At 51.3% G+C, this 23,886-nt stretch overlaps 1 protein-coding gene across 2 annotated transcripts in view; it reads left to right on the top strand.

The window, feature by feature from the left end:
* spag5 (sperm associated antigen 5) overlaps nucleotides 1-23,886 on the top strand; it is a 44,314-nt gene that overhangs the window by 15,128 nt on the left and 5,300 nt on the right. For both annotated transcript variants that reach the window (XM_068010005.1, XM_068010007.1), the window contains 13 exons: nucleotides 497-590; nucleotides 2,137-2,284; nucleotides 2,402-2,464; nucleotides 3,186-3,360; nucleotides 6,199-6,311; nucleotides 7,014-7,188; nucleotides 8,390-8,480; nucleotides 9,029-9,112; nucleotides 17,243-17,326; nucleotides 17,900-18,023; nucleotides 19,621-19,753; nucleotides 20,863-20,964; nucleotides 21,440-21,592. In XM_068010005.1, coding sequence (XP_067866106.1) covers nucleotides 497-590; nucleotides 2,137-2,284; nucleotides 2,402-2,464; nucleotides 3,186-3,360; nucleotides 6,199-6,311; nucleotides 7,014-7,188; nucleotides 8,390-8,480; nucleotides 9,029-9,112; nucleotides 17,243-17,326; nucleotides 17,900-18,023; nucleotides 19,621-19,753; nucleotides 20,863-20,964; nucleotides 21,440-21,592 — 1,539 coding nt within the window. The remainder of the gene's footprint in view (nucleotides 1-496; nucleotides 591-2,136; nucleotides 2,285-2,401; nucleotides 2,465-3,185; nucleotides 3,361-6,198; nucleotides 6,312-7,013; nucleotides 7,189-8,389; nucleotides 8,481-9,028; nucleotides 9,113-17,242; nucleotides 17,327-17,899; nucleotides 18,024-19,620; nucleotides 19,754-20,862; nucleotides 20,965-21,439; nucleotides 21,593-23,886) is intronic.

Consider the following 23,886-nt stretch of genomic DNA (forward strand, 5'->3'; position numbering starts at 1 on the left):
TATTGCAATGTCTGGCAGTGGCACTATGCAGAGCTGCTGCAGTTAGACTTTAGTTCCCTGCTCCACTGGCACCAGGTTACAACCCAGTGCCATACAATCACACATCATAGAAGGAGGCCATTTGGTCCATCGTACCTGTGCTGGAAGATATTCAGAGCTATTAGTCTCACTGCTCCCTGCTCTTTCACCATAGCCTTGCAAATTTCTCCTTTTTCTAGTAAAGATCCAATGTAGCCTTAACTTGATCTTTGTTCTCATTTATTATTTAATGAACCTGTACTGGGATCTCTTCTGTTCAGCAGCCTCTGCTCTGGCAACATAGACACCATTTCCCATGAGGATCTTTTAATTTGAGATGGGATTCAGGAAATAAACCCACAAATCATCTTTGCCACGCAGGGCAGATGGGATCGGTGCCTTTTACCATTTTCTCCTTGTTTTAAGATCCTGGCTTGTATTTAAATGTCCAGTGTGTGTAAATATTCTTGTGGCCCAGATGCAGCAGGAGCTGGAGCAATCTGCCTACGGACTCCGCGATGCACTGGACAAGGTCAAACGCCTGAACTGTGAGAATCTGCAGCTGAAATCTGGTAGGTTGTGAGATGGTGGCACTTTACAGACGTTCTATCCAGGTCACTTGTGGATTCTTTACCTTGTTTGACTAAATGTAAATGTCAGCTGCAGCTCATTGGGTAGACTCACACTCGCCTCTGAGTCAGAAGGTTGTGGGTTCAAATCTCCAGGGATTTAAGCTGGCATTCCCAATGTGGGGGAGCTGCAGTGGCAGAAGTGTAGTCATCTGGAGGAGCCCAGCAGACTGTTAAAAATATGCAGAGCAGTGAGCTCTCCCAAAGCTTTAATCAACAATCCTCCCTCAAATCAGGCCACCAAAAAAAACGCATTAATTGGCTGCTCATTTTTGTTGCACTTTGTGGGATCTTGCTGCGTGCAGAATGATTGGCATGTTTGTCTTCACTGACTGTGAAGCGTTTTGGGACAGATGCATAAAGTGTTGACATCCTTCCATCTATGAAAGATGATGGACACGGAGTAAACAATTCATTTAGGTGGGGTGTCTTCTCTTGATGCATCTTTGCTGATGGCTGTGAAGGCCAATCCTAGAGAGGAAGGTTCTGCCACAAGTGCCACATGTGAAGCTGCCAAGTAACACTGAGTTGTTGTTTTTGATGTTGGTGCCTGTTGTCAAGCTGCTGTAGCAACTGGTCATCGTGGTAGTGTACACCAGTCCACAGGATATGTTGCCACTTCCCTCTTTCACCAGCTCGTGACTCCCAGGTACGTTAGTCGACACTTAGGGCCTTCATGTCACGTTGCAAGCATCCTTGAATCGGAGCATTGGGCTCCCCACTAGTTGTCTGACCCCTGCTACCTCACCGTGCATAAGGTCCTTGGGTATGTGACTGTCTTCCATCCTGCGGACGTGTCCGATCTACCAAAGCCGCCTCTGTTTGATTAGTGCCAACACTCGGGAGCTCTGCCTTTGAGAGCTACATTTGTGATTTTGTCCTGCCAGGATATACCCATAATGCACCGCAGACAGCGAAGATAGAAATTATTGAGCTGCTTTTCCTGGTAGCTGTAAGTTGCCCATATTTCACAGCCATATAGCAAGGTGCTGAGAACACAGACCTTATAAACCATCAGCTTGATGTGGAGGTAGAATCGCTACTTGGTAGCGCAGAATGATGACAGTGAATTGGAATTGACAGCTCCCCCTGCACCCATCCCCGATTGACACCACCTCCTGTTTGTAATTTCCATTACTTCAATGGAAATGCAAATCGTGAAGTGTCGATTCGCTTCTTCCCGTTCCACCCTACATCAATTTCCCCCTCTTTAGCACCCTTCTGCCCCACTGCCCACCCCAGTGGGAGCTACATAAATGCAGCTCTCTGCTTTATCCAGGCAGCAAACTGGGCTGCACATGCTAAGTGCTGGAATTCAGTGAATGTGCAATACTTCAGCCTACCCACCCCAGTCACACATGTGCCCGAGCATGGGAGATAGTCTGTCACAAACGGTTTGTTTTGAAGGAGAACCACTGATTTGCTGCTGAGTAAGAGGGAGTGTGAATGGCACTGGTGATTTTGGTTAACCCTTTGATACCTGTTCCAGGGCTGGCAACCCTGACTGATCAAGTAGCTGAAGTGGAGGAGGAACGAGACAAGCTGATGAAGGACAACAGCAGATACTTTGTGGACCTGGCTACGACCGAGGCCTCACTGAAACTCTCACAGGCGGCACTAGCTGAGAAGACAGAGAAGTGAGTCCGTTTTGTCTCAAAAGGTGCAGTTGCATATTCGCTTCTGTGGTGAGATTGTGCAGTAGTAAATATTCATGGCTGTAACCATATGAATATGTCTTCCTTGACCCACTCTAGGTTGCAGACTTGCAAAGCACAGAGCAAGGAGCTGGTAGATGCCCTAAGGGAGAACATAAAAAGGTGATAATATGCAGAATGATTTGTATGTTTGCCTACATAAGCCACTTTGAGACACAAATCGTGTATATGGTACTGAGCCAAACAGACCCGAATCAAAAACGCTAATAGAATGTTGGACTTTATCTCGAGGGAACGGGAATATAATGGGTTGAAGTTAGGTCAGTTACCTAAAATTCTAGTTGGATCCCATCTGGAGTAACTACATTCAATTCTGGGCACCATAATCTCAGGAAGGATATACTAGCCTTGGAGGGAGTGCAGGGCAGATTCACCAGAATAATACCTGGGGCTAAAAGCGTTAAATTATGAGGACAGGTTACATAGACAAGGCTTGTATTCAACTCATAATCTTCTGTACTCAATGGATCTAATTGAGGGGTTCATGATGATTAAAGGATTCGGTAGGATGGATAGAGAGAAACTATTTCCTCTGGAGGGGGGAGTCCAGAACAAGGGGGCAGAACCTTAAAATTGGAGCCAGGCCGTTCAGGGGTGATGTCAGGAAGCACTTCTTCACATAAAGGGGAGTGGGAATCTGGAACTCTCCCCAAAAAGCTGTGGATGCTGGGAGTCGATTGAAAATTTCAAAACTGAGATTGACTTTTTTTAAAAATTGGAATATAGAGCAGGTTCTGTACCTTCCTTTAGTCACTTTTTGTGCAAAGCTTTTTTAAATTGGTTTATAACTTTTCTTAACTGTTGTGTTGTGTTTTTCCCTCAGTCTGGAGGAGGCTGTGGATAAACTGAAACAGGAGAAGGAAGGTATGGAGTCGTCTTTGGCGGGGTCTCAGGCTCACGTCACCCACCTGACCAAGGCAGTGAAGCTGAAGGATGAGAAGCTGCAGGAACTCTCCGACATCCAGGCCCAGGCTGCACTGATCGCAGACAACAGTGAGGTAAACTGAGAAACTGCAAGAGGGTGGTGTGTTGCATGGGAGGGCAGATGTGTAGTTCAAGTTTATTTAATCCCAGTACTGGTGTGAAGTTTCCTCTTCAGGCAGGGCTGGGCAGTGTGACTTGTTAACACCTGAACCCTCGCTGTGTGCCTGTGGAAACTGCAGCCACTTCCAGTTAGAGCATGCTGGACCCGTGATGTACTCCCTGATGGAGGAAGATGAGCAAAGACATTTGAGGAAAGGGAACTGGTGCAGTGGCAGAGCTGGGATTTTTGTGGCAGGAGGGGTTACTGATGACCAGATGATTGGGGGTGGGAGTAGGGGGCTGAGCCCAGCTCTGGTCCAGGGTCTTGGACTCCAGAATTTGACTGGAGGTGAAACCGCAGCAGCAACAGGTAGGTGATCGTTTGAAGATGCTCAGAGCAGTGAAGAGTGGAGATGCTGTTCCTCCCCCTTCCCCTCCCTCCTCCCCTCCCCCTGGGTATTGCTGATTATATCTGAGCACTGCTCTCTGATTCTTTATTTAGACCCTGCTGTTTTCGTGACCTCTTTTTTTTTCTCCTTATTTCCATTTTCTTTGGTTCTCTTGTGTCTGCTTTTAAATTATACCTTTTATTTGACTAAAATTACCAAGATTGCAAAGCCTCAGCGGGGGATGGTGGGACATTTCAACAGTCAGTATCTGGGTTTGTATCTTTACCTCCCCCTTCTCCCATCCCCATGTCCTTTGAGATGGACTCCTGTCATTTTTAGCCTAACCTACTTCTGGCCTGCACTCCAGAGTGATGGCCTGAATCTTTGGAGCTTCTCCTGGGAAACTGGGTTGTGCTCCAATTATCAGCACAGATGAGCTTTTAGAAGCTCACGGCCCCTTCAAACATCTCTTGTCCAACTAGCTCAAAGTGTAAGAGTCTGTGCACTGCTTCACAACCTGTAAACTGGGGCTGGTAATCACTCTGTGCTCAGCTTTCTGCTCTTGGTTTAAAAGCTGCTGTTGCTGAAATCCTCATCTGCCTCCCTGTCAAACTCCGTTTTGTTCTCTGTGCTGAACTCCACCTCTCACAAACTCAACTTGCCCCTGCCCTGTGTGCTTTATCCTGTGCTAGGTGCTGCTCTCCTGGTTGTTGCCTTGTCTCCCAAACTTGCTAATCCACCACCACCCCACCCCACCCAGCCCCAGCTTCCATAAAGCATTGATTTATCCAGTCAGTCCCTCTATTCCTTACTCCAGTCTCCTCCTGCAACCTCCTCCAGTCCTAGGTAGCACTCTGCACCCTCTGATCTCCCAACTAGTTTACTGTATCCTCCCACTTTCCACTCCACTAACTGATTTCACCTCTGCCACCGTACCACTCAATGCTGGAATTCTCTCTTGCTGAACCTCTCCAACTTACTTTCAGTTTCTTCCATCCCCTCTGCCCCTCCTTCTCCTCCTCCTCCTCCTCCCATTTTCAAAGGTCTCATCAAAACCTGACTTTTGACCTCTTTGGTCTCATAGAAACCTTAGACCCTTCCATCCTTTATATGAAGTAATTTGGAATGCGTGGTTATGTTGAAGATGCTGTAACATGTAGGCTGCTGCACCGGATTATTTAGTAGTAAATGAACCTGAGATTTTCAAGATGGGAGGTTTTGATAGAGGGACTCCCGGTGGAAGGTATGGGCTGAGTGCGGGTGAGACGGGGATTAGACATGGTGTAATTAGTCTGTCGATACTTTGGGTCACTGGGTGAGATACCCGAGTGTATTCAACACCTATGGAGGTGCATTCCAGCCAGAGCTCCCCCTTTGGGACTTGAGAATCAAATCATACAAAAGGTCACCCTGTGACCTATATCAGGGCTAGAGTGATCTCGCAGGCTAGTTTTGATTATCTTCAGGGGGTTGCAAGAGAATTTTACAGATATTGTTTTTCCCCCTAAATGACCCTGGGTTTTCTGTTTTGCCTATCCGGGAGAGCTTGTAGCTCTGTGTGGGTAGGGAGTGTGTGTAAGGTGATTTCTTTAATATAAATATATTCTTTCATGGGATATGAGCATTGCTGGCTAGGCCTGTATTTATTGCCCTTCCTAATTGCCCTTGAGAAGGTGGTGGTGAGCTGCCTTCTTGAACTGCTGCAGTCCATGTGGTGTAGGTACATCCACAGTGCTGATAGGGAGAGAGTTCCAGGATTTTGACCCAGTGACAGTGAAGGAATGGCGATATAGTTCCAAGTCAGGATGGTGTGTGACTTGGAGGGAAACTTGCAGGTGGTGGTGTTCCCATGTATTTTTTTTAGATTAGAGATAGAGCACTGAAACAGGCCCTTCGGCCCACCGAGTCTGTGCTGAACATCAACCACCCATTTATACTAATCCTACACTAATCCCATATTCCTACCAAACATCCCCACCTGTCCCTATATTTCCCTACCACCTACCTATACTAGTGACAATTTATAATGGCCAATTTACCTATCAACCTGCAAGTCTTTTGGCTTGTGGGAGGAAACCGGAGCACCCGGAGAAAACCCACGCAGACACAGGGAGAGCTTGCAAACTCCACACAGGCACTATTTGCTGTCCTTGCCCTTCCAGGTGGTAGAGGTCACTGATTTGGAAGGTGCTGTCGAAGGAGCCTTGGTGAGTTTTCCAAGATGACATGGCTGGATGGAGCAGAAGGGCTTTTCCTGTCTGTCATTTTTATATTTGGTGTAACATGAACCAAAAACAGGGAGGGTGAAGTCACTGGGCTTGCAGTTGGTGAGGAGAAGTACTTGATACTTATCGAGCTTGATTGTGTTACAGTATTGAGAGAGTAAACCTTTGAATATCCTGTTGTTCTGTTCTCTCGTGTTAGTTTATGGAGCAGGAGCTGAAGGTGGCCCGCGAGCAGCTGATGGAGACGGAGGGGCAGCTCAGTGAACAGGTCCGTCTCCTCCACAATCGGAACCTGGAATGTGAGGAGCTGCGGTGAGTGAGCAAGCGGGCAGACAAAGCATGTGTGTCTGCCTAGGTCAGAGTTTGTTAGCTGACTATAGTTAGGAATCATGGAATCACCAGCTAGACAAATGGGTGGAATCCTTTGGTGATCCCGAGAGTTTTATTGAAATGTCATTGCACAGTAGGACAATAAGCATCTAATTGCTCCACAAAACTCCTGGGGAGGAGTGAACACTGAGTGAGAGTTAGGTGGAGGTGCCTGAGGTGCTACTATATGTGGGGAGATGTAGTCAGGGTGAGGAGGGATTTCCAAGTATAGGCTGCATGGTGGAGCCAAGGGTGGGGATGGTGCAGGAAGATTTAAGGGAGGCAGAAAGAGGGGGTTCTGGGGCTGGAGAAGGAGATGTTTCGAAGTAGGGCAGGGTGAAACTCTGAGCAATTTAAACAAGCGAAAGGATGTTGCTGTGCATCAGATCAATGCCGATAAGCTGGGGGTTAAGGTGGACTGAAGTTACAGGGAGCAGTGGAGGTTATCAGACATTGAGGAGAGGTGGGTGGTTGGTGTCAGTAAACCGTGAATGAAGTGTTTTGGAATCAATGTCCTGGCATTTGGGAGGTGACCTTTGCTGTGTTAGAATTCTCCGACAAGGACTGAACAAGACTTCTAGTCCCCAATCTTGTGCAATTCTCATTGCTGCACCAGTAAAAATGTTTATTTTCTCTTTCAACCAGAGCTCAGTGTGACTGCTTCCAAAGGAATCTGGATGCAGTTAAGAAGGATGCACGAGAGATGTTGCTGGAGATGGGAGAGCAGATGAACCAGGCCATGGTGGAGGTCTTGGCTCTGAAAGGTCAAATACAAGATGTTACCAGGTCAGCTGAGACCACGATGAAGAATTGGCAGCAGGTGGGTCTCCTGTCTCCCCAGCTCACAAGCAGATCGGGCTCCCAGCAACCTAGTTGGTAAAATGGGTCAGCGTGCTGATCGCTGCCCAGTGACACTCTGGAAAATGCACAACCTTGGACGTCACCTCAACTCATCACCGTCCTCTCCATCACCAATACCACTTATTTCCACCACTATAACTTCACCTGTCTCCACCCTGCCTCTGCTCACCTGCTGCAAAAAACCCTCATCCATGCCTTTGTTACCTTTTAGAGTTGACTATTCCAACACGCTCCTGGCCAACCTCCCATTTTTCACCCTCAAGCTTGAGCTCATCCAAAATTCTGCTGTCCCTATTGTAACTTACACCAAGCCCCATTCACCCATCACCCACCCCTGTCTTCATTGACCTAGCTCCCAGTCCAGCAATGCCTCAACTCTAAAATTTGCATCCCTGTTTTCAGATTCCTCAGTGGCCTCGCCCCCTCCCTATTTCTAACCTCCTCCAGCCCTACAACCCTCAACTCTGTACTCCTCCAATTCGGGCCTCTTGAGCAGCCCCCATTTCCATCGCTCCACCATTGGCGGCTGTGCCTTCAGCCTTTCAGCTGCCTGTATCCTAAAGCTCTGGAATTCTCTCCCTAAAGCTCTCCGTCTCTCTCTCCTCCCTTTAACATGCTCCTTAACACCAGAGTTTTAGTCACCTGTCTCAATATTGCTTTGCGCGGCTCGGTCATGTTTTGTCTGATTACATTCCTGTGAAGTGCCTTGGGACGTTTTACTACGTTAAAGGTGTTTTATAAATGCAAGTTGTTGCCTGGGGGCGTGAGTAGATTGATGCACTGATCACAGCCCAGTGACCTCTGCACCAAAGTGGACAGGTTTGACCATTGGCTTGGCTGTGATGCCCTCCATTGTCTAATAGCCTGCTAATTCTCATTGTTTAAGTTCACAGCCGAGCAGGCTTACCACAGCTCTGGTATTGGGGCTGCTTGGGGAACTGTAGCCCCTTCGGAGGAACAAAGGAAGGATAGTTAGTCTGGAGACAGCTGAGAGGAGTATCGAGCACGGTTACGTGGTTCAATTAAGCAACTTAACAGCTGCAATAATCACTGAACTATCCCAGGTTACTGGCACTGTCTCTCTGCTGACATTAAATTGGTAAATTTGTTATCCGTGTCTTACCTGAAATTTCTGATATTCGATGCTTTGTTTACTCAAGAATCGTCCTGTGACCGTTACTGGGACTGACCAACTGCCCCCTGCATCCCAAACAAAGGAGGAGGAACAGGAAACGGTCCAATCCAGCAAAGGTAAATCCACGGGGGAGGGGATTGGAATGCCGGGTGGGTGAGACACTGCGCATTTTCTCTGGATTTGATTCCTACCCAGATTGATGGGGTGAAGGTCTCCTGTAAGGGGACTTTAAGTCTCAAACTTTAAGTCTTGGCCCATGACTCTCAGTGCACAGAATAGAATGAAACCAAATGAGTGCCACAGTGACGGTCGTCCTCTCAAGGCAGTGATGTGAGGGCTTTGATTTGCAGATAGCCCATAGCGAACCTCCCAATCATTCCCCAATCTCTCCGGCTGGAAACTGTATATGCGTACTGCATGCCAACAGTGTTCGTCTCAGCTGTGGAGTCCCTTGTAGTTTCTAACACTCAGCTGTCTCAGTTCACACATGGAGCATTGGAAACTGGATGAGGTACCAGAGGGCAGTTGTGAAACTGAATCTCATGATGAGGCAGCACCTTTAGGAGTGTTTAAGAAATCTATTTTGCTTTTGGGATGGAACTGTACTGTTGGCTAGTTATTGCATGCTGAGCTTTGTCTTTTCTATTCCTACCCTCTGTTTCAGAGTGTCAGGAAGGGGCTCCGTGTGACATCAGGAGTGACCACAGTGCCTTTGTTCCCATTGAGCCAACAATATCGAAACCACCAGGTAACATGCTGCCACAAATAACCTGGCATCAGTGAAATAACCAGCTGCAGCCTGTCTTTATACTTTTTTTTCTCATTGCGGGGTCAACTGCGATGTCCTACAACAGCAAGTAGTCAGTGAAGCTCACACATGAAAACTGGCTGTCAGGACAATATTCTGGAGGGTTCCTGGTGCTTGTGAGTCTTAACTGGGAGTGTTTGGGGACAGTGTAGAGGGAGCTTTGCTCTGTATCTAACCCCGTGCTGTACCTGTCCTGGGAGTGTTTGATGGGGACAGTGTAGAGGGAGCTTTACTCTGTATCTAACCCCGTGCTGTACCTGTCCTGGGAGTGTTTGATGGGGACAGTGTAGAGGGAGCTTTACTCTGTATCTAACCCCCGTTTTTTTTTTTTTTTTTTTTTTTTTTTTTTTTTTACGTAACCAATTTTTTGCCCTCGATGTTAAAAGTGCTATATAAATGAAAGTTGTGCTGTTCCTGACCTGGAAATAATTGATGGAACAGTAGAGAAGAAGCTTTACTCTACATCTAACCTGTTTTTTTTTTTTTTTTTTCTTTTTTTTTCTAACCCCCGTTTTTTTTTTTTCCCCACAAGGTGACCTTTATACCCCAGGCCCCTTTTATATTTTTCACATCGAGGGGGCCTTTATCCCTCAGGCCCCCTTTATGTACATATTTACAGTTATAAAATAACTTTATTAAAACAGATAAATAAACAAAAAACTCAAATTAAAATGCCATTCTCGGCGTCGACGATGCACTCCAGTCCCTGCGGTGCCCACCGGTCGCGGAAGGCCTCAAGCGTACCAGCGGACACCGCATGCTCCTTTTCCAGGGACACCCGGGCGCGAACGTAACCGCGGAAGAGGGGCAGGCAATCGGGGAGGACGGAACCCCCGACGGCCCGCAACCTGGACCTGTGAATTGCCACCTTGGCCAGGCCCAGGAGCAGACCGACGAGGAGATCCTCCTCCCGGCCCAAGCCCCTCCGCACCGGGTGCCCAAAGATCAGGAGCGTGGGACTGAAGTGCAGCCAGAATTTGAGGAGCAGCCCCTTCAGATACTCAAATAGGGGCTGCAACCTCGCACACTCCGTATAAATGTGGAACACGGACTCGTCCAGGCCGCAGAAAGTACAGCTGGCCTGGGAGTCCGTGAACCTACTTAAAAGCCTATTGCACGGGACTGCTCTGTGCAGCACCCTCCACCCCAGGTCCCCGATGTAAAGGGGGAAGACTCCCGCGTAGAGAGACCTCCATCGGGGTTTCCCCTCGCCGCCAGATGGCAACGCGGACCGCCAGGGCGTGTCCGGCCGGCTGACGAGGGCGAGGAAGTGGAAAGTGTGCAGGAGCAGCCCGTACAGGAAACCCCTCCGCGCCGATTGGAATGGCACGGAGGGCATTCCCGAGAGGCGGCTCGGGTTGTGCGGGACCGGCTCCCGAGGAGGGTTTCGGGGCCTGGGTCCGATGAGCAGTTCCGGCCCAGCGGGGGTCAGCTCGGCCGGGATCGCTCCGCACTCCCGAGCCCCCTCGCCACCCGCAGTGAGGGGCGTCCCGGGGGTTTCGGCTACTCCTCCGCCCGCCGGACCGTCCCCGGAGTCAGCCGCCCGGACAGCCGAGGCGCTCTCCTCCGCCGGCGGGGGAGCGCCCTGACTGGAGGCGACCATGTTCCAGACTCGGAAAAGATCCCGGTAAAAGACAGGCAACTCCCTCAGAGTGGCGCGGCTAACGGACTCCACCGGGAGCTGCGTGTCGTCTTGAAGGCAGTGACACTGGCGGAAAAAATACGTCGCCAGCGCACACCATCTGGGAGGACGCTCGACGTACAGGTATCTCTGCAGGGTCCGAAGGCGGAGAGTCGCAGCCTGGGTGCGGACGCACACCAGCGACTGACCGCCCTCCTCGATCGGGAGACTCAGGACCGCGGCAGAGACCCAGTGTTTCCTCTTGCCCCAGAAGAAATCGACGAGTTTCTTCTGGATCTTGGTGGCAAATACAGGGGGCGGGGCCAAAGTGACCAACCGGTACCACAGCATGGAGGCCACCAGTTGGTTTATGACCAACGCTCGGCCCCTGTAGGAAAGCACTCGGAGCAGTCCTGTCCAGCGCCCCAGCCGAGCGGTGACTTTCGCCTCCAACTCCTGCCAGTTTGCCGGCCAGGCTTCCTCAGCGGGGCTAAGGTGGACTCCCAGATAGAGGAGGTGCGTGGTGCTCCACGCAAAAGGTGTCATCTCCTCCGGCAGGGAGTCCACCCGCCACTGACCAACCAGGAGTCCGGAACATTTCTCCCAATTGATCCTCGCGGAGGACGCGGCAGAAAAGGTCTGCTGGCAGTCGCGCATCCTCCGCAAGTCAACGGGATCTGTGATTGCGAGGAGCACGTCGTCGGCGTAAGCCGAGAGGACGACCCGCATGGCCGGCTCGCGCAGAGCCAATCCCGTCAACCTCCTGCGAAGCAGGCACAGGAAGGGCTCCACGCAGATGGTATACAATTGGCCGGACATGGGGCACCCCTGACGCACTCCTCTCCCAAATCGAAGGGGCGCCGTCAAGGACCCGTTAACTTTGACTAGACACTCTGCGGCGGCGTATAAAAGTCGGACCCGGGCCACGAAATGCGGCCCGAGTCCGAAAGCGCGCAGAGTCCCGAAAAGGTAATCGTGATCCACCCTGTCGAACGCCTTCTCCTGATCGAGGGAGAGAAAGGCGACCGACCGACCAGTCCTCTGGGAAAGATGGATCAGGTCCCGGACCAGGTGGATGTTGTCCTGGATGGACCGGCCCGGGACCGTGTAGGACTGGTCGGGGTGGATCATGTGGGCCAGCACGGAGCCCAGGCGGGTAGACATAGCCCGGGCAAAGATCTTATAATCCGTGCTGAGGAGGGAGACCGGACGCCAGTTTTTAAGCAGGCGGAGATCGCCCCTCTTCGGCAGCAGGACGATGACCGCCCTGCGCCACGAGAGGGGCATCTCCCCGGTCGCCAGGCTTTCCCCCAGGACCCGCGCGTAATCGTCCCCCAGGACGTCCCAGAACGCCCTGAGGAACTCCACGGTCAACCCATCCAGCCCTGGGGATTTGCCCCTCGAGAGCTGGTGGAGGGCGCCAGTCAGCTCCGCCAACGTGAGCGGAGCCTCCAATCCTTCGGCGCCCTCCGGGCTGACCTGCGGCAGGTCCTCCCACAAAACTCTGCGCGCATCCTCGCTGGACGGATCCGGAGAGAACAACGCACTGTAATACGTCCGGACCAGGAGGCCCATTCCCTCAGGATCCGTGATGGAGGATCCGTCGTCGGCCAGCAGCTCAACGAGCTGCTTACGGACCCCCCGCCATTTTTCCAGCGAGTAGAAGAAGGGTGAGGCGCGGTCCAAATCTTCCAGGATCTGGATCCGCGACCTCACGTACGCGCCTCGGGACCCTATGAGCTGCAGGTTCCTCAGCGCGCCCTTCTTCTCTTTGTACGCCTGCCACAGGGCCGGGTCCGCGACGGCATGACCGAGGCGGGATTCCAAGTCGAGCACCTCCCTCTCAAGGCGCCCGACCTCGGCTTCCCGCCTCTTGGTCGACCCCTTCGCGTACTCCTGACAGAAGACGCGGATGTGAGTCTTGCCCACATCCCACCATAGCCTCAAGGAGGGGAAGCCCCCCTGCTTCCTTCTCCAGTCGGCCCAGAATCGACAGAACGAGTCCCGAAATCGCACGTCCTCCAGCAGCCGGTTGTTAAAGTGCCAGTACGCGGACCCCGCCCGCGTGCGGAGCGGAGTGAACTCCGCCCACACCAGGCGGTGGTCCGAGCACGGCACCAGCCGCATGGAGGCCGCCGAGACGCGGGAGACGTACGCCTGCGAAATGTAGAGGCGGTCGATTCGCGACCCCCCTCCTCCAGACCTCCACGTGAAGGCGCTGGAGTCGGGATGGAGATTCCGCCAGACGTCCACCAAGTTAAGGGAGCTGATCAGTCCCCTCAACTTCTCCACCGACGCTTGGCCGCGCTGGGGACCGGAGCGATCCCCCACCTCGAGGGTGCAGTTAAAATCCCCCCCGAGGATGATGCACTCGCCGCTATCGATGGAGCTCAAGAGAGCGGACACTTCTTCAAAGAAGCGCGCTTGCAAAGCGCCGGGCCTGGGCGCGTACACGTTCACAAAGTGGAGCGGCACGCTACCCAGGCGAACGGCGAGGTGGAGCAAGCGGCCCGGCACTAGCTCCTTGACCCCCAAGATCTCCGGCTGAAAAGTCGGGGCCAACAAGATAGCCACCCCACTAGAAATAGGGGTGAGGTGACTCATGTAGACCCCACCCTGCCACTCCAGGAGCCAGGTGGCTTCGTCTCCCGGAACGGTGTGGGTTTCCTGCAGAAAGCTCACCGCGTATCTCCCTTCCCTAAGGACTGAGAGATTGTGAAATCTGCGGTGAGCCCCTCTGCTGCCGTTGATGTTGAGGCTGGCTATGGTTATCTTCATGTCAAAGGTACGTAAAACCCGTCACCAACAGCTCACTGTGAGGAGGGAGTGGAAGTGCACCTGGCCCTCCACTCCCCCAGCAACCCATTGAGGAACACATTAAAACGGCGCCTCTCAACCAGTTTCACGTCCGCGCGCTTGCCCGCTATCTTAAGGGCGGCACGGACGGACTGGATGATCAGCGCCAGATTCGACCAACGGTCGAGGGCCAGCTGAACTTTATTGCGGCAACCTCTGCAAGCCGCGAGGAAATCCCGGAGTTCCGCCGTGGGGATGAGAGGAGATTCGGTGGGAGGCACGAGGGACTCCACCACCTCACTGGCGATGGAATCAAGATCATCCTCCGTGCCCCGCACCGAATCCCCATCCTCCTCCGGGTCGTCACCGCCAGCGGCCGACACATCCACCACACACTGTGGGGCGGACGTCCCGGCCGCGCCAGCTGGTCCCGCCTCCGTCACGATCCCACCCCCAGGATCGATGGCGGAGGAGTCCTCTCTGGGTTCTATTGTGAAACTGGAGCCTGTAGGCACCAGCGGTTCAGGACCCCCCTCCACCTCCATCCCCAGGCCAATGACTGGTCCAGGGGAGACAGAAGTTCCGGACTCCGGGAAACCAGCCGGAGCCGAGACTGGAGGCGGCGAGAGGAGGCCATCTCCCGCTCCGCCAGCACCCACAGGCCCAGCAGATGGGGCAGCATTCTCAGTTATAACTGGGTCGGGTGTCTCCTGGTTGGTGGTGGACTCCGGCTGGGAGGCCCGACCCTCTGGGGCCTCGCCCTCCCCTTCATTCAGGACACCCGACCCAGTAGCAGTGGCGGAATGGGCGGTTTCCCCAGGCTCCCCCACCACAAGCAGGGCCCCACTTACTCCTTCAGGAGGGGCCTCACGTACCGGGGCCATCCCCTCCCCTCCATCCTGAGGAATAGGGAGCACCTGCCCGGACTTAGCAGCCTTGGTGGTGGCGGTAGGGGGCACCTGAGGACCAGAAACAGGAGGCAGCTCCCCTCCAACAGATGGGCCCTGCACCTCAGGGCCCTGTGTTATTTCTGTGGAGGGGTGCCTTCTCCTCTTTTTCGCACTTGGGCGCGGAGACTCAGAGACCTCCATGTCATCAGAGGCCTCCGCCTCCGCACCCTTTTTTCCTTTTTTAGTCACCCTGGGCCTGAGCCCAGCCCTGGGACAGGTGGATTCCATGGGAATGGGCTTTGGGCTGAGCTCAGGCTCGGGTTGAGTCAAAGTGTCCAGGGGACGCGCCTCACGATGTTTCTTTTTTCCCCGCGTCTTCCTTCCGCTCGGACGGACGCTCCCCTCCCCGCCAGAGGCTGTGAAAACCACAGCCTCCGGAACCGACTGAGCGGTGTCTGTTGGATGTGCGGGGGGAGTGGGAGGAGGTGCTGTGGAACCACTCTGGGCCGCCGAGGTGGAGCTGGCGGCCGGGAGGTTGGGGCAGTTCTTCCGAACATGCCCCACCCCCTTGCAGACGTGGCACCGCGCCCCGTCCGAGGTCCAAAAGACGCGGTAGGCCGTCCCCTGGAACTCCACATTAAATTGGCCCTCCGTGTCCTCCTCCCGCGCCAGCTGCATAAATAACTGGCGGCGGAAGGAGTAGACATGTTGGAGGCTGTGCTCCCGAAGACCAAGCCGGACTGGGGTGATCCCCGACCTCACCTCCCCCAGATGGTGCAGGTGGTGGAGGAGGAGCTCACTGGGAATGAAGGGTGGGACGTTGGACAACATTATCCGATGCGCAGTGGCCCCCAGAGGGTCCACTGGCAGGAAGGTCCCCCCCACAGTGAGCCCTTTACTCAGGGCCAGGGACACCGCCCGCTCGGTCTTCAAAAAGAACACAGCCTTCCCATACATTTTTGAGGCCGCAACAATGGCCGAGGGGCCGACAACCACGGCCATTGCCTTAACGCAGGCCTCAATAGACATGTTGGGGTGGGGATAGCTCTTCACCCCATGGCTGCATGTCAATAATTTAAAGGGTGACGGGGCCACGTGGGCAGCCACAGAAGCTGCAGCTGCGTAGGTAGTAGAGGGCCCCGCCACCGGTGATGAAGGGCTTGCCATGGGTCCAAGAGCTAAACCCACACCAAATTGTGGACTTGCACACTAAATAACAGATTCACAGAAAAATTTGAAAAGACAAACAAACAAACAACAGGTTAGTGGAGAGGCTGAGGTAAGAGAGGAGAGGCAAAGGCAGGCTGGAAGGGATGACTTGCTTTCTGGAGGTGGTGCTCACAGTACACTTAAAACAAACAGTCTTTGAAGTTGGTCTTCCGGTCTTCTGGTTGGGGGAGTCGTCTTCACCTGGGTCAGCTGAAGCTGCCCAGGCACTATCTATCCCCTTCCGTCTGTTTAGCTGGGCAGCTTCAGCTGACCCAGGTTTGGCAAATTGGGGTGGGGAGGGAGCTTTCCTGTGTGCTTTTGCAGCAGCACAGATTCCTGTTGAATTGGCAGCCCCACCCCTTGTTGTTCCAGCCACTTGTTCCTCCCCCAACAGTCCAAAGTAAATTACTGGTGTTCAGCACCCACCTCCAGACAAAGCCTTGTTTCCAACAAAAAAAGAATGTCACTTTCTTCTCTTTTAAAGGTGATTGTTGTTGGAGTTTTCCTCTGCTTGTTTGTAGAAGCTCTCCCTTGCTCAGTGTAGCTCCTCTCTCCACCTCTGCAACCTCCAACTGCCACCAGCACTGTCAGCTGCACCTCGTTGATGCACTCAGCACTCAGTATTCCCAATCACAGAGGAGCCAATCCCCGTGCTGTACCTGTCCTGGGAGTGTTTGATGGGGACAGTGTAGAGGGAGCTTCACTCTGTATCTAACCCCCGTGCTGTACCTGTCCTGGGAGTGTTTGATGGGGACAGTGTAGAGGGAGCTTTACTCTGTATCTAACCCCGTACTGTACCTGTCCTGGGAGTGTTTGATGGGGACAGTGTAGAGGGAGCTTTACTCTGTATCTAACCCCCGTACTGTACCTGCCCTGGGACTGGTGTGGCGTGTAGTGCCCACAGTGGAAGTATGAATGTTATTTATCTGATGAGCACAAAATTCACTTGTTAAAAGATGAAGTTATTGCCATTGCAAGATGTGTGAGGATATCTTGGCAATGGCTCCCCTGAGATTCCAGCTGGCACCCTTCATTTTTGAGTTAAATTCAGTTTGACTTTGAGTAGTGCTGCTGTCTTACAAACCTTCTGACTGATCATATTGGAGTAAAATGCAATATTCTGATTCCCTTGTATGCTTATTAGAAACTGTAATCCTGTGCCAGCCTGTGTCTGTTGACTGTACCATCCCAATGCGTTGGATTGCAAATCTCCAGTGTTTATAAGTCTCCCACATGACCTGTCCCCACCCCTGCCCACACTACTTATTCCTCTGACTGATCCCCCCCATCCTGCACTCTGCCATCAAGGGGGCGGGGGGGAAATCAGAGCAGTCACCAGCTGTTACAGCTCCACTCTCTGTGGCATTTCCTATCTCAACCCGCTGACTTCTCTCCCTCCTGTAAAGATCTCTTGGAAACCTTGTGTGTGGTTGCCTTCCACTGTCCCATTTCTGCTCTGTGTCCTGTTTCTGCCCTGAGACGGTCTGCAGATGTGTCCGTGCTCTGTACAGCAAAGTGTTTGTGTAACTTTTAACTCTGTCTCTGTTTTCGCAGAGTGTGACACAGGAGCTTCTCTTGATATTGGAAGCTGTCGTGGTGCCTTCACAAGAGTTGAGCCCATAATTCCCAAGAAAACGGGTGAGGTTTTTGGTGCAGTTGGCATTGGGTGAATAAACTGATAGGTTCTGAGCTGCAGAATAGGGCTGGCTGGAACAGACTTCCACTTCCCCTCTTGGTTCGTGCAGAATACAGATAATGATTGTCTCGGGACATTTCTGCTGTTATCCTCTGGTTTGGCCCCAGCAGCCCTCCACGAACTTCTGAAGCAGCCATTCATGTGTTATCCTTGACACTGGCATCATAGCTGAACCTGATCTGATCTCTCCCATCTCCCCTGCCTGCTCATCTGTCTTGTTTATTTTTAAATGATCAATTCCTTGGCCTGGAGCAGGGTGTCAAGGGGTTTGATATGAATCAATTGTTTGCTAATATTGCACTGTGAAATTTCAATCTGTCTGAGTGTGCTATGACATCTCGTGCCAAAATGCTGCAACTGCCCTTTTGTGCTGGCAGACAGCCCAGAGTCGGCAAAGTCTTGGGTCCAGCTAAAGTGTCCCGTTCTGCACCAATGGGGAGCTAGTTTGGTTGCAGCCTCCCTGTTTGTGCCCAGTGCAGTTTTTACCCAGGTTGATATTTCTGTTTTCGATCTAGAAGTTGAAGATACCCTGTTGCTGACTGTGGCCAATCTGCGTGAGGCCCTGTTGAAGCTCCTCGATGTACAATCGCTCACCGAGAGGGCAATGCAGCAGCAGCTACAGGACCTGCAGCAGGAGATGTAAGTCCAGTGCCTGAAATGTCAGCAGTCCCTTTCAAACCGCTGCGTTCTGGCTAATGCTAAAACGGTTCTGGTGTGAGTGTTTAGCAGCATGCAGATTGGGTGTGGCTTTCGTTCTGTAGCTCTGTATTACTGGTACTGATCGGTGTCCGCTGTGGCTCAGTGGGAAAACTCTCACTTCCAGGTCAGAAGGTTGTGGGTTCAGCTTCCGCTTAGAGACTTGAGCACAAAGTGTAGGTTAACACTGGTGCAGGACTGAGGGAGGGCAGCACAATTGGAGGGGCAGGGCTATCGGGGGGGGTGAGCAGTGGGGGTGGTGGGGGTCAGGGGCAGGACTGTTGGCGGGTGGGACTGTCGAGGGGGGTGCGGTGCTGCACTATCCTAGGTGCTGTCTTTTGAATGTGATGTTATCTGAGGCCCTGTCTGCTCTCTCGGGTGAATGTAAAAGATCCAATAGGCATTATTCAAAGAACAACAGGAACAACTCCCCAGTATCCTGGCTAACATTCATCCCTTGACCAGCACTTAAAACAGATTATCAGGTCATTGATTTCATTGCTGTTTGTGGGAACTTGCTGTTTGTGGGAACTTGCTGCGTGCAAATTGGCTGCCACATTTCCTACATTACAACAGTGACCACACTTCAAAAAGTACTTCATTAGCTCCAAAGCACTTTGAGATGTCCTGAAATTGTGATGGAAGCTGTAGAGTTGCATGTTCCTTCTCGACTGACGAGTGAAATTTGAGATTGACATCTGGCACAGTGTGCTGGAATACTGACTTGGTGAGTGACTGTTTATACCAGTTGGTGGGCTCTGGTCCCTCACTCAGACTGTTCCTCCGTGTGTGAGTCAGTGAGTTCTATCCTGTGGCCATCTCGGTGAAACTTGATCCTGTTTGCAGGGATTCCTGGATAAGCATCAGCAGCAGGAACTCTGGCTGTAACTGGCTTCTCTCCTCGTTTGCCTATCCCATGAACACTAAGGCCAGCTGGAGTGTCCAAGCTGTGATTGGCAAATTTAGCACAGACTGGAGCTGTGGAACCCTGGGTCCTTCTGGTCCCTGTGGCTTAGCTGCTTGCTGGGCAGTTTCTGGGTCCATGTTTCATGGACGAACAGTATTCCAAAACAGGCCAAAAATTGGGAGAATGAGCAGCACCTCGTGTCAGCGCTTGGGGGTCAGCTCTCTCGCCCTCACCACCTACCAACCAACAAGTCCTGACTTTCGGAGGCAAAATTGTAGGGACTTGTACATCTCCACATCAGATCAGCCCATCGGCTTGCACTGCACTTTTTAACTGCACGTGTCGCTATCCAGCTTTTTTCTGGTTTATGGTGCAACGCAGTGAAGTCACTGTATCCTGAGAGAGCTGGGACAGTTGTTGGAAATGGAGAGGGAGGATATGCATCTAGGCCAAGGCCTGTGTCGTGTAGGCGTTACTGGGCACAGTCTGAACTCGCCTGTACTGGAATTCTGTGCAGCGATTCCTCTCGGCCCCCACCTCCCCACCCACAGTCTGACCTCTGGAGTTATCCCTGATTGTGATTTAAAGCTTCTTCCATAGGCCTTAGTGTTCATCCATTTTGCTCTTTCTCAGCTCTAAAGTGAGGGAGCAGCGGAAGGCCACGTACAGCAAGAACTGGTTGGAATTGAAGAGCCTGCAGGACAAGGTTGGAGTCCTGGAAACTGAGAACAGGAGGCTGAATCGAGATCTTCAGGCACAAGTTAAGGTGTGAATCAGAATACATTTGAACAAAATAGTCATGTGGTGGGTTCAAGCGTGTGTCTATATCGAGACCTACACTCAGACTAACACACACAAGTACAAATGTGAAACTTGAGTGCAGACAATTCTGTGCAAGGGTTGGAACTAATTTTCTGCTGGTCCTTTCCTTTTGGGCCTCCTTATCTCGAGAGACAATGGATATGCACCTGGAGGTGGTCAGTGGTTTGTGAAGCAGCGCCTGGAGTGGCTATAAAGGCCAATTCTGGAGTGACAGGTTTCTGCTGGTAATATTTCACATTTGATGATGGTTGTGAAGCCTCAGTGTATATGCTGTACATGCATCTCTGCACTGTTCACAAGTGACTCTAAACTCCCAGTGGCTTGCCATTTTAACTCCCCGCTCCCTACATTCCTTCTCCGACGTGTCTGCTCAGGTTCACAGCTCCAGTGAAGCTTAACACCAGCTTCGTGAATATGCTGCATCTTTCTCTTTAGGCACCCTGCAACCCTCTGGTCTGAACATTGACCTCAACTGTGGCTATATCCTCGTTTCACCTTCCTTTATTTACATACCTGACTCCCATGTTATCCATCTCTTCCTTCCTCAGCTATTAACATGTCCATTTCTTTTTCCAATTTCTTTAATTCTTTTGTCTACTCCTCATCAAAAATGATTTTACTTCATTCTACTGTTTCTACTGGGGACTTTCTTCCCAACTTTATTAATATGTACCTTATTTTTCAGTTTTTCATCCAAAGCAGACTCTATGCTGCCTCTATACATACTGATTGACCAGCTTTTCCTGAGTTTAAGCATCGTTGTCAAGCTTGTAGGAAATTGGGAGGGGGATGGAGTGCTCGAATGTTCCTGGAATGAATCAATGGCTCAGAGGTGCCACACTGCAGTGATGTTGCATTGCAGACTCACTGACCTCTGCCTGTGATGCAGAGGGCACTGAACGTGGCTGATCAGTTTAATTATAGCTGGAAGCAATGATTCAAGCTCCTAGCAGCTTCACTGTGGTTTTTACCAGTTACAGTTTAATTAGGATCAATTCTTTGTGTGATGCAAGAGTAAATTTCAAGGCTGACTGGTGTTATTCTATTTCTCAGACAAACTCTGAGTTGGAGAAAGCTCTAAGTCTTCAGGATGAGACAATCCTTGAATTCAATAAACAGATGGAGACTAATTTCAAGGAACACACAGAGTTTCTGGTAAGATTTTGTTTAATTTGTAAAGCAGTGTTCAACTCGTTCTTTCAAATCCAGCAGGCTGAGGGGATCAAAACTATTTCTATCCAATGAGTTTGCAGTCAGTCCAGTGGCCATGTAGTTAAAAATTGGTAGTTTTGTTCAGTGAAGCCTTAATATGGCATTTAATGGGCAATGGGGAGGTCACATCTACGTGCTGGGGTTGTGGTTAATACACATTTTTGGGACAATGTAGAAGGAGGAAGCTTTACTCTGTATCTAACCCCGAGCTGTACCTGTCCTGGGAGTGTTTAATGGGGACAGTGTAGATGGGGATTTAGCCCCATGGTTGAATAGAGGACTAAAACTCACAGTTCAAACTGGCAAAGAAAAGATCAGGGAAAAAATGATGGCTGCAAATGAGGTGAGACCTTGGTAAGAACTGTCTGGTCCCAAAATTGTGGCTGTAAGTAAACTGGAGAGATTTGGTGTAATGCAGGCCATGCAGGAAGAAGTCACTGGTTTAAAACGGGAGCTCCAGCGTACTGAGACCGAGGCCCACACCTACCGTGAGGAACTGACCAAACTACAGGACTCGGAGGGAGCACTGGACATGAACTGGCTTCAAGAGAAAGTACAGCTTCAACACCAAGTAAGAAACTCATTGTTGTGTTCTGTGTGAGACGGTGATCACCCTGTGTGATGCACAGTTCCAAATGCAGTAGCTGGGTGCGGGGGTGTGGAATTTATTTTTTTCAATATTCTTTCTTGGGCTGTAGGCGTCACTGGCAAGGCCAGGATTTATTGCCCATCCCTGAGTCAAACGACTGAGTGGCTAGCTGGACTACTTCAGAGGGCAAGTAAGAATCAAACATGTTAATGTGGGATTGGAGTCACATAAGCCCAGACTGGGTAAGGATGGCAGATTTCATTCCCTAAAGGACATTAGTGAACCAGTTTGGTTTTTGCAACAATCTAACAGCTTCACGGTGACTTTTAAGGGGAGGCAGTAGCATAATGTTGTTGTCACTGGACTATTAACTCAGAGACCCAGGGGACATGGGTGTGAATCCCACCATGGCAGATGGTGGAATTTGAATTCAATTAATCAATCTGGAATTAAAAAGCTAGTCTAATGGCCATGAAACCATTGTCAATTGTCGTAAAAACCCATCTGGTTCACTAATATCCTTTTAGGGAAGGAAATCTGTTGTCCTTACCTGGTCTGGCCTACATGTGACTCCAGACCCACAGCAATGTGGTTGACTCTGAAAGGCCCTCTGAAATGGCCCAGCAAGCCACTTAGTTGTATCAAATCACTACAGTCAATAAGGAATGAAACCGGACGGACCACCCGGCATCGACCGAGGCACCGGAAACGACAATGGTAAACCCAGCCCTGTCGTCCTTGCAAAATCCTCCTTACTAACATCTGGGGGCGTGTGCCAAAGTTGGGAGAGCTGTCCCACAGACTAGTCAAGCAACAGCCTGACATAGTCATACTCACGGAATCATACCTTACAGACAATGTCCCAGACACCGCCATCACCATCCCCGGGTATGTCCTGTCCCACCAGCAGGACAGACCCAGCAGAGGTGGCGGGACAGTGGTATACAGTAGGGAGGGAGTTGCCCTGGGTCCTCAACATTGACTGTGGACCGCATGAAGTCTCATGGCATCAGGTCAAAGATGGGCAAGGTAACCTCCTACTGATTACCACCTACCGCCCTCCCTCAGCTGATGAATCAGTGCTTTTCCACGTTGAACAGCACTTGGAGGAAGCACTGAGGGTGGCAAGGGCACAGAATGTACTCTGGGTGGGGGACTTCAATGTCCATCACCAAGAGTGGCTCGGTAGCACCACTACTGACCGAGCTGGCCGAGTCCTAAAGGACATAGCTGCTAGACTGGGTCTGCGGCAGGTGGTGAGGGAACCAACAAGAGGCAAAAACATAGTTGACCTCGTCCTCACCAATCTGCCTGCCGCAGATGCTTCTGTCCATGACTGTATTGGTAGGAGTGACCACCGCACAGTCCTTGTCGAGACGAAGTCCCGCCTTCACATTGAGGATACCGTCCATCGTGTTGTGTGGCACTATCACCGTGCTAAATGGGATAGATTTTGAACAGATCTAGCAATGCAAAACTGGGCATCCATGAGGCGCTGTGGGCCATCAGCAGCAGCAGAATTGTACTCAACCGCAATCTGTAACCTCATGGCCCGGCATATCCCCCACTCTACCATTACCATCAAGCCAGGAAACCAACCCTGGTTCAATGAAGAATGCAGGAGGGCATGCCAGGAGCAACACCAGGCAAACCTCAAAATGTCAGCCTGGTGAAGCTACAACACCGGACTACTTGCATGCTGCTTACGCTGTTTGGCATGCAATAGACAGAGCTAAGCGATCCCACAACCAACGGATCAGATCTAAGCTCTGCCGTCCTGCCACATCCAGCTGTGAATGGTGGTGGATAATTAAGCAACTAACTGGAGGAGGTGGCTCCACAAATATCCCCATCCTCAATGATGGGGGAGCCCAGCACATCAGTGCGAAAGATAAGGCTGAAGCATTTGCAACTATCTTCAGCCAGAAGTGCCGAGTTGATGATCCATCTCAGCCTCCTCCTGAAGTCCCCAGCATCACAGATACCAGACTTCAGCCAATTCAATTCACTCCGCATGATATCAAGAAACGACTGAAGGCACTGGATACTGCAAAGGCTATGGGCCCTGACAATATTCCAGCAATAGTACTGAAGACCTGTGCTCCAGAACTTGCCGCACCCCTAGCCAAGCTGTTCCAGTACAGCTACAACACTGGCATCTACCCTGCAATGTGGAAAATTGCCCAGGTATGTCCTATACACACAAAGCAGGACAAATCCAACCCGGCCAATTACCACCCCATCAATCTACTCTCGATCATGTAAAGTGATGGAAG

The sequence above is a fragment of the Heterodontus francisci genome, chromosome 30 (genome assembly GCF_036365525.1).
Source record: "Heterodontus francisci isolate sHetFra1 chromosome 30, sHetFra1.hap1, whole genome shotgun sequence".
Classification (NCBI taxonomy): domain Eukaryota; kingdom Metazoa; phylum Chordata; class Chondrichthyes; order Heterodontiformes; family Heterodontidae; genus Heterodontus; species Heterodontus francisci.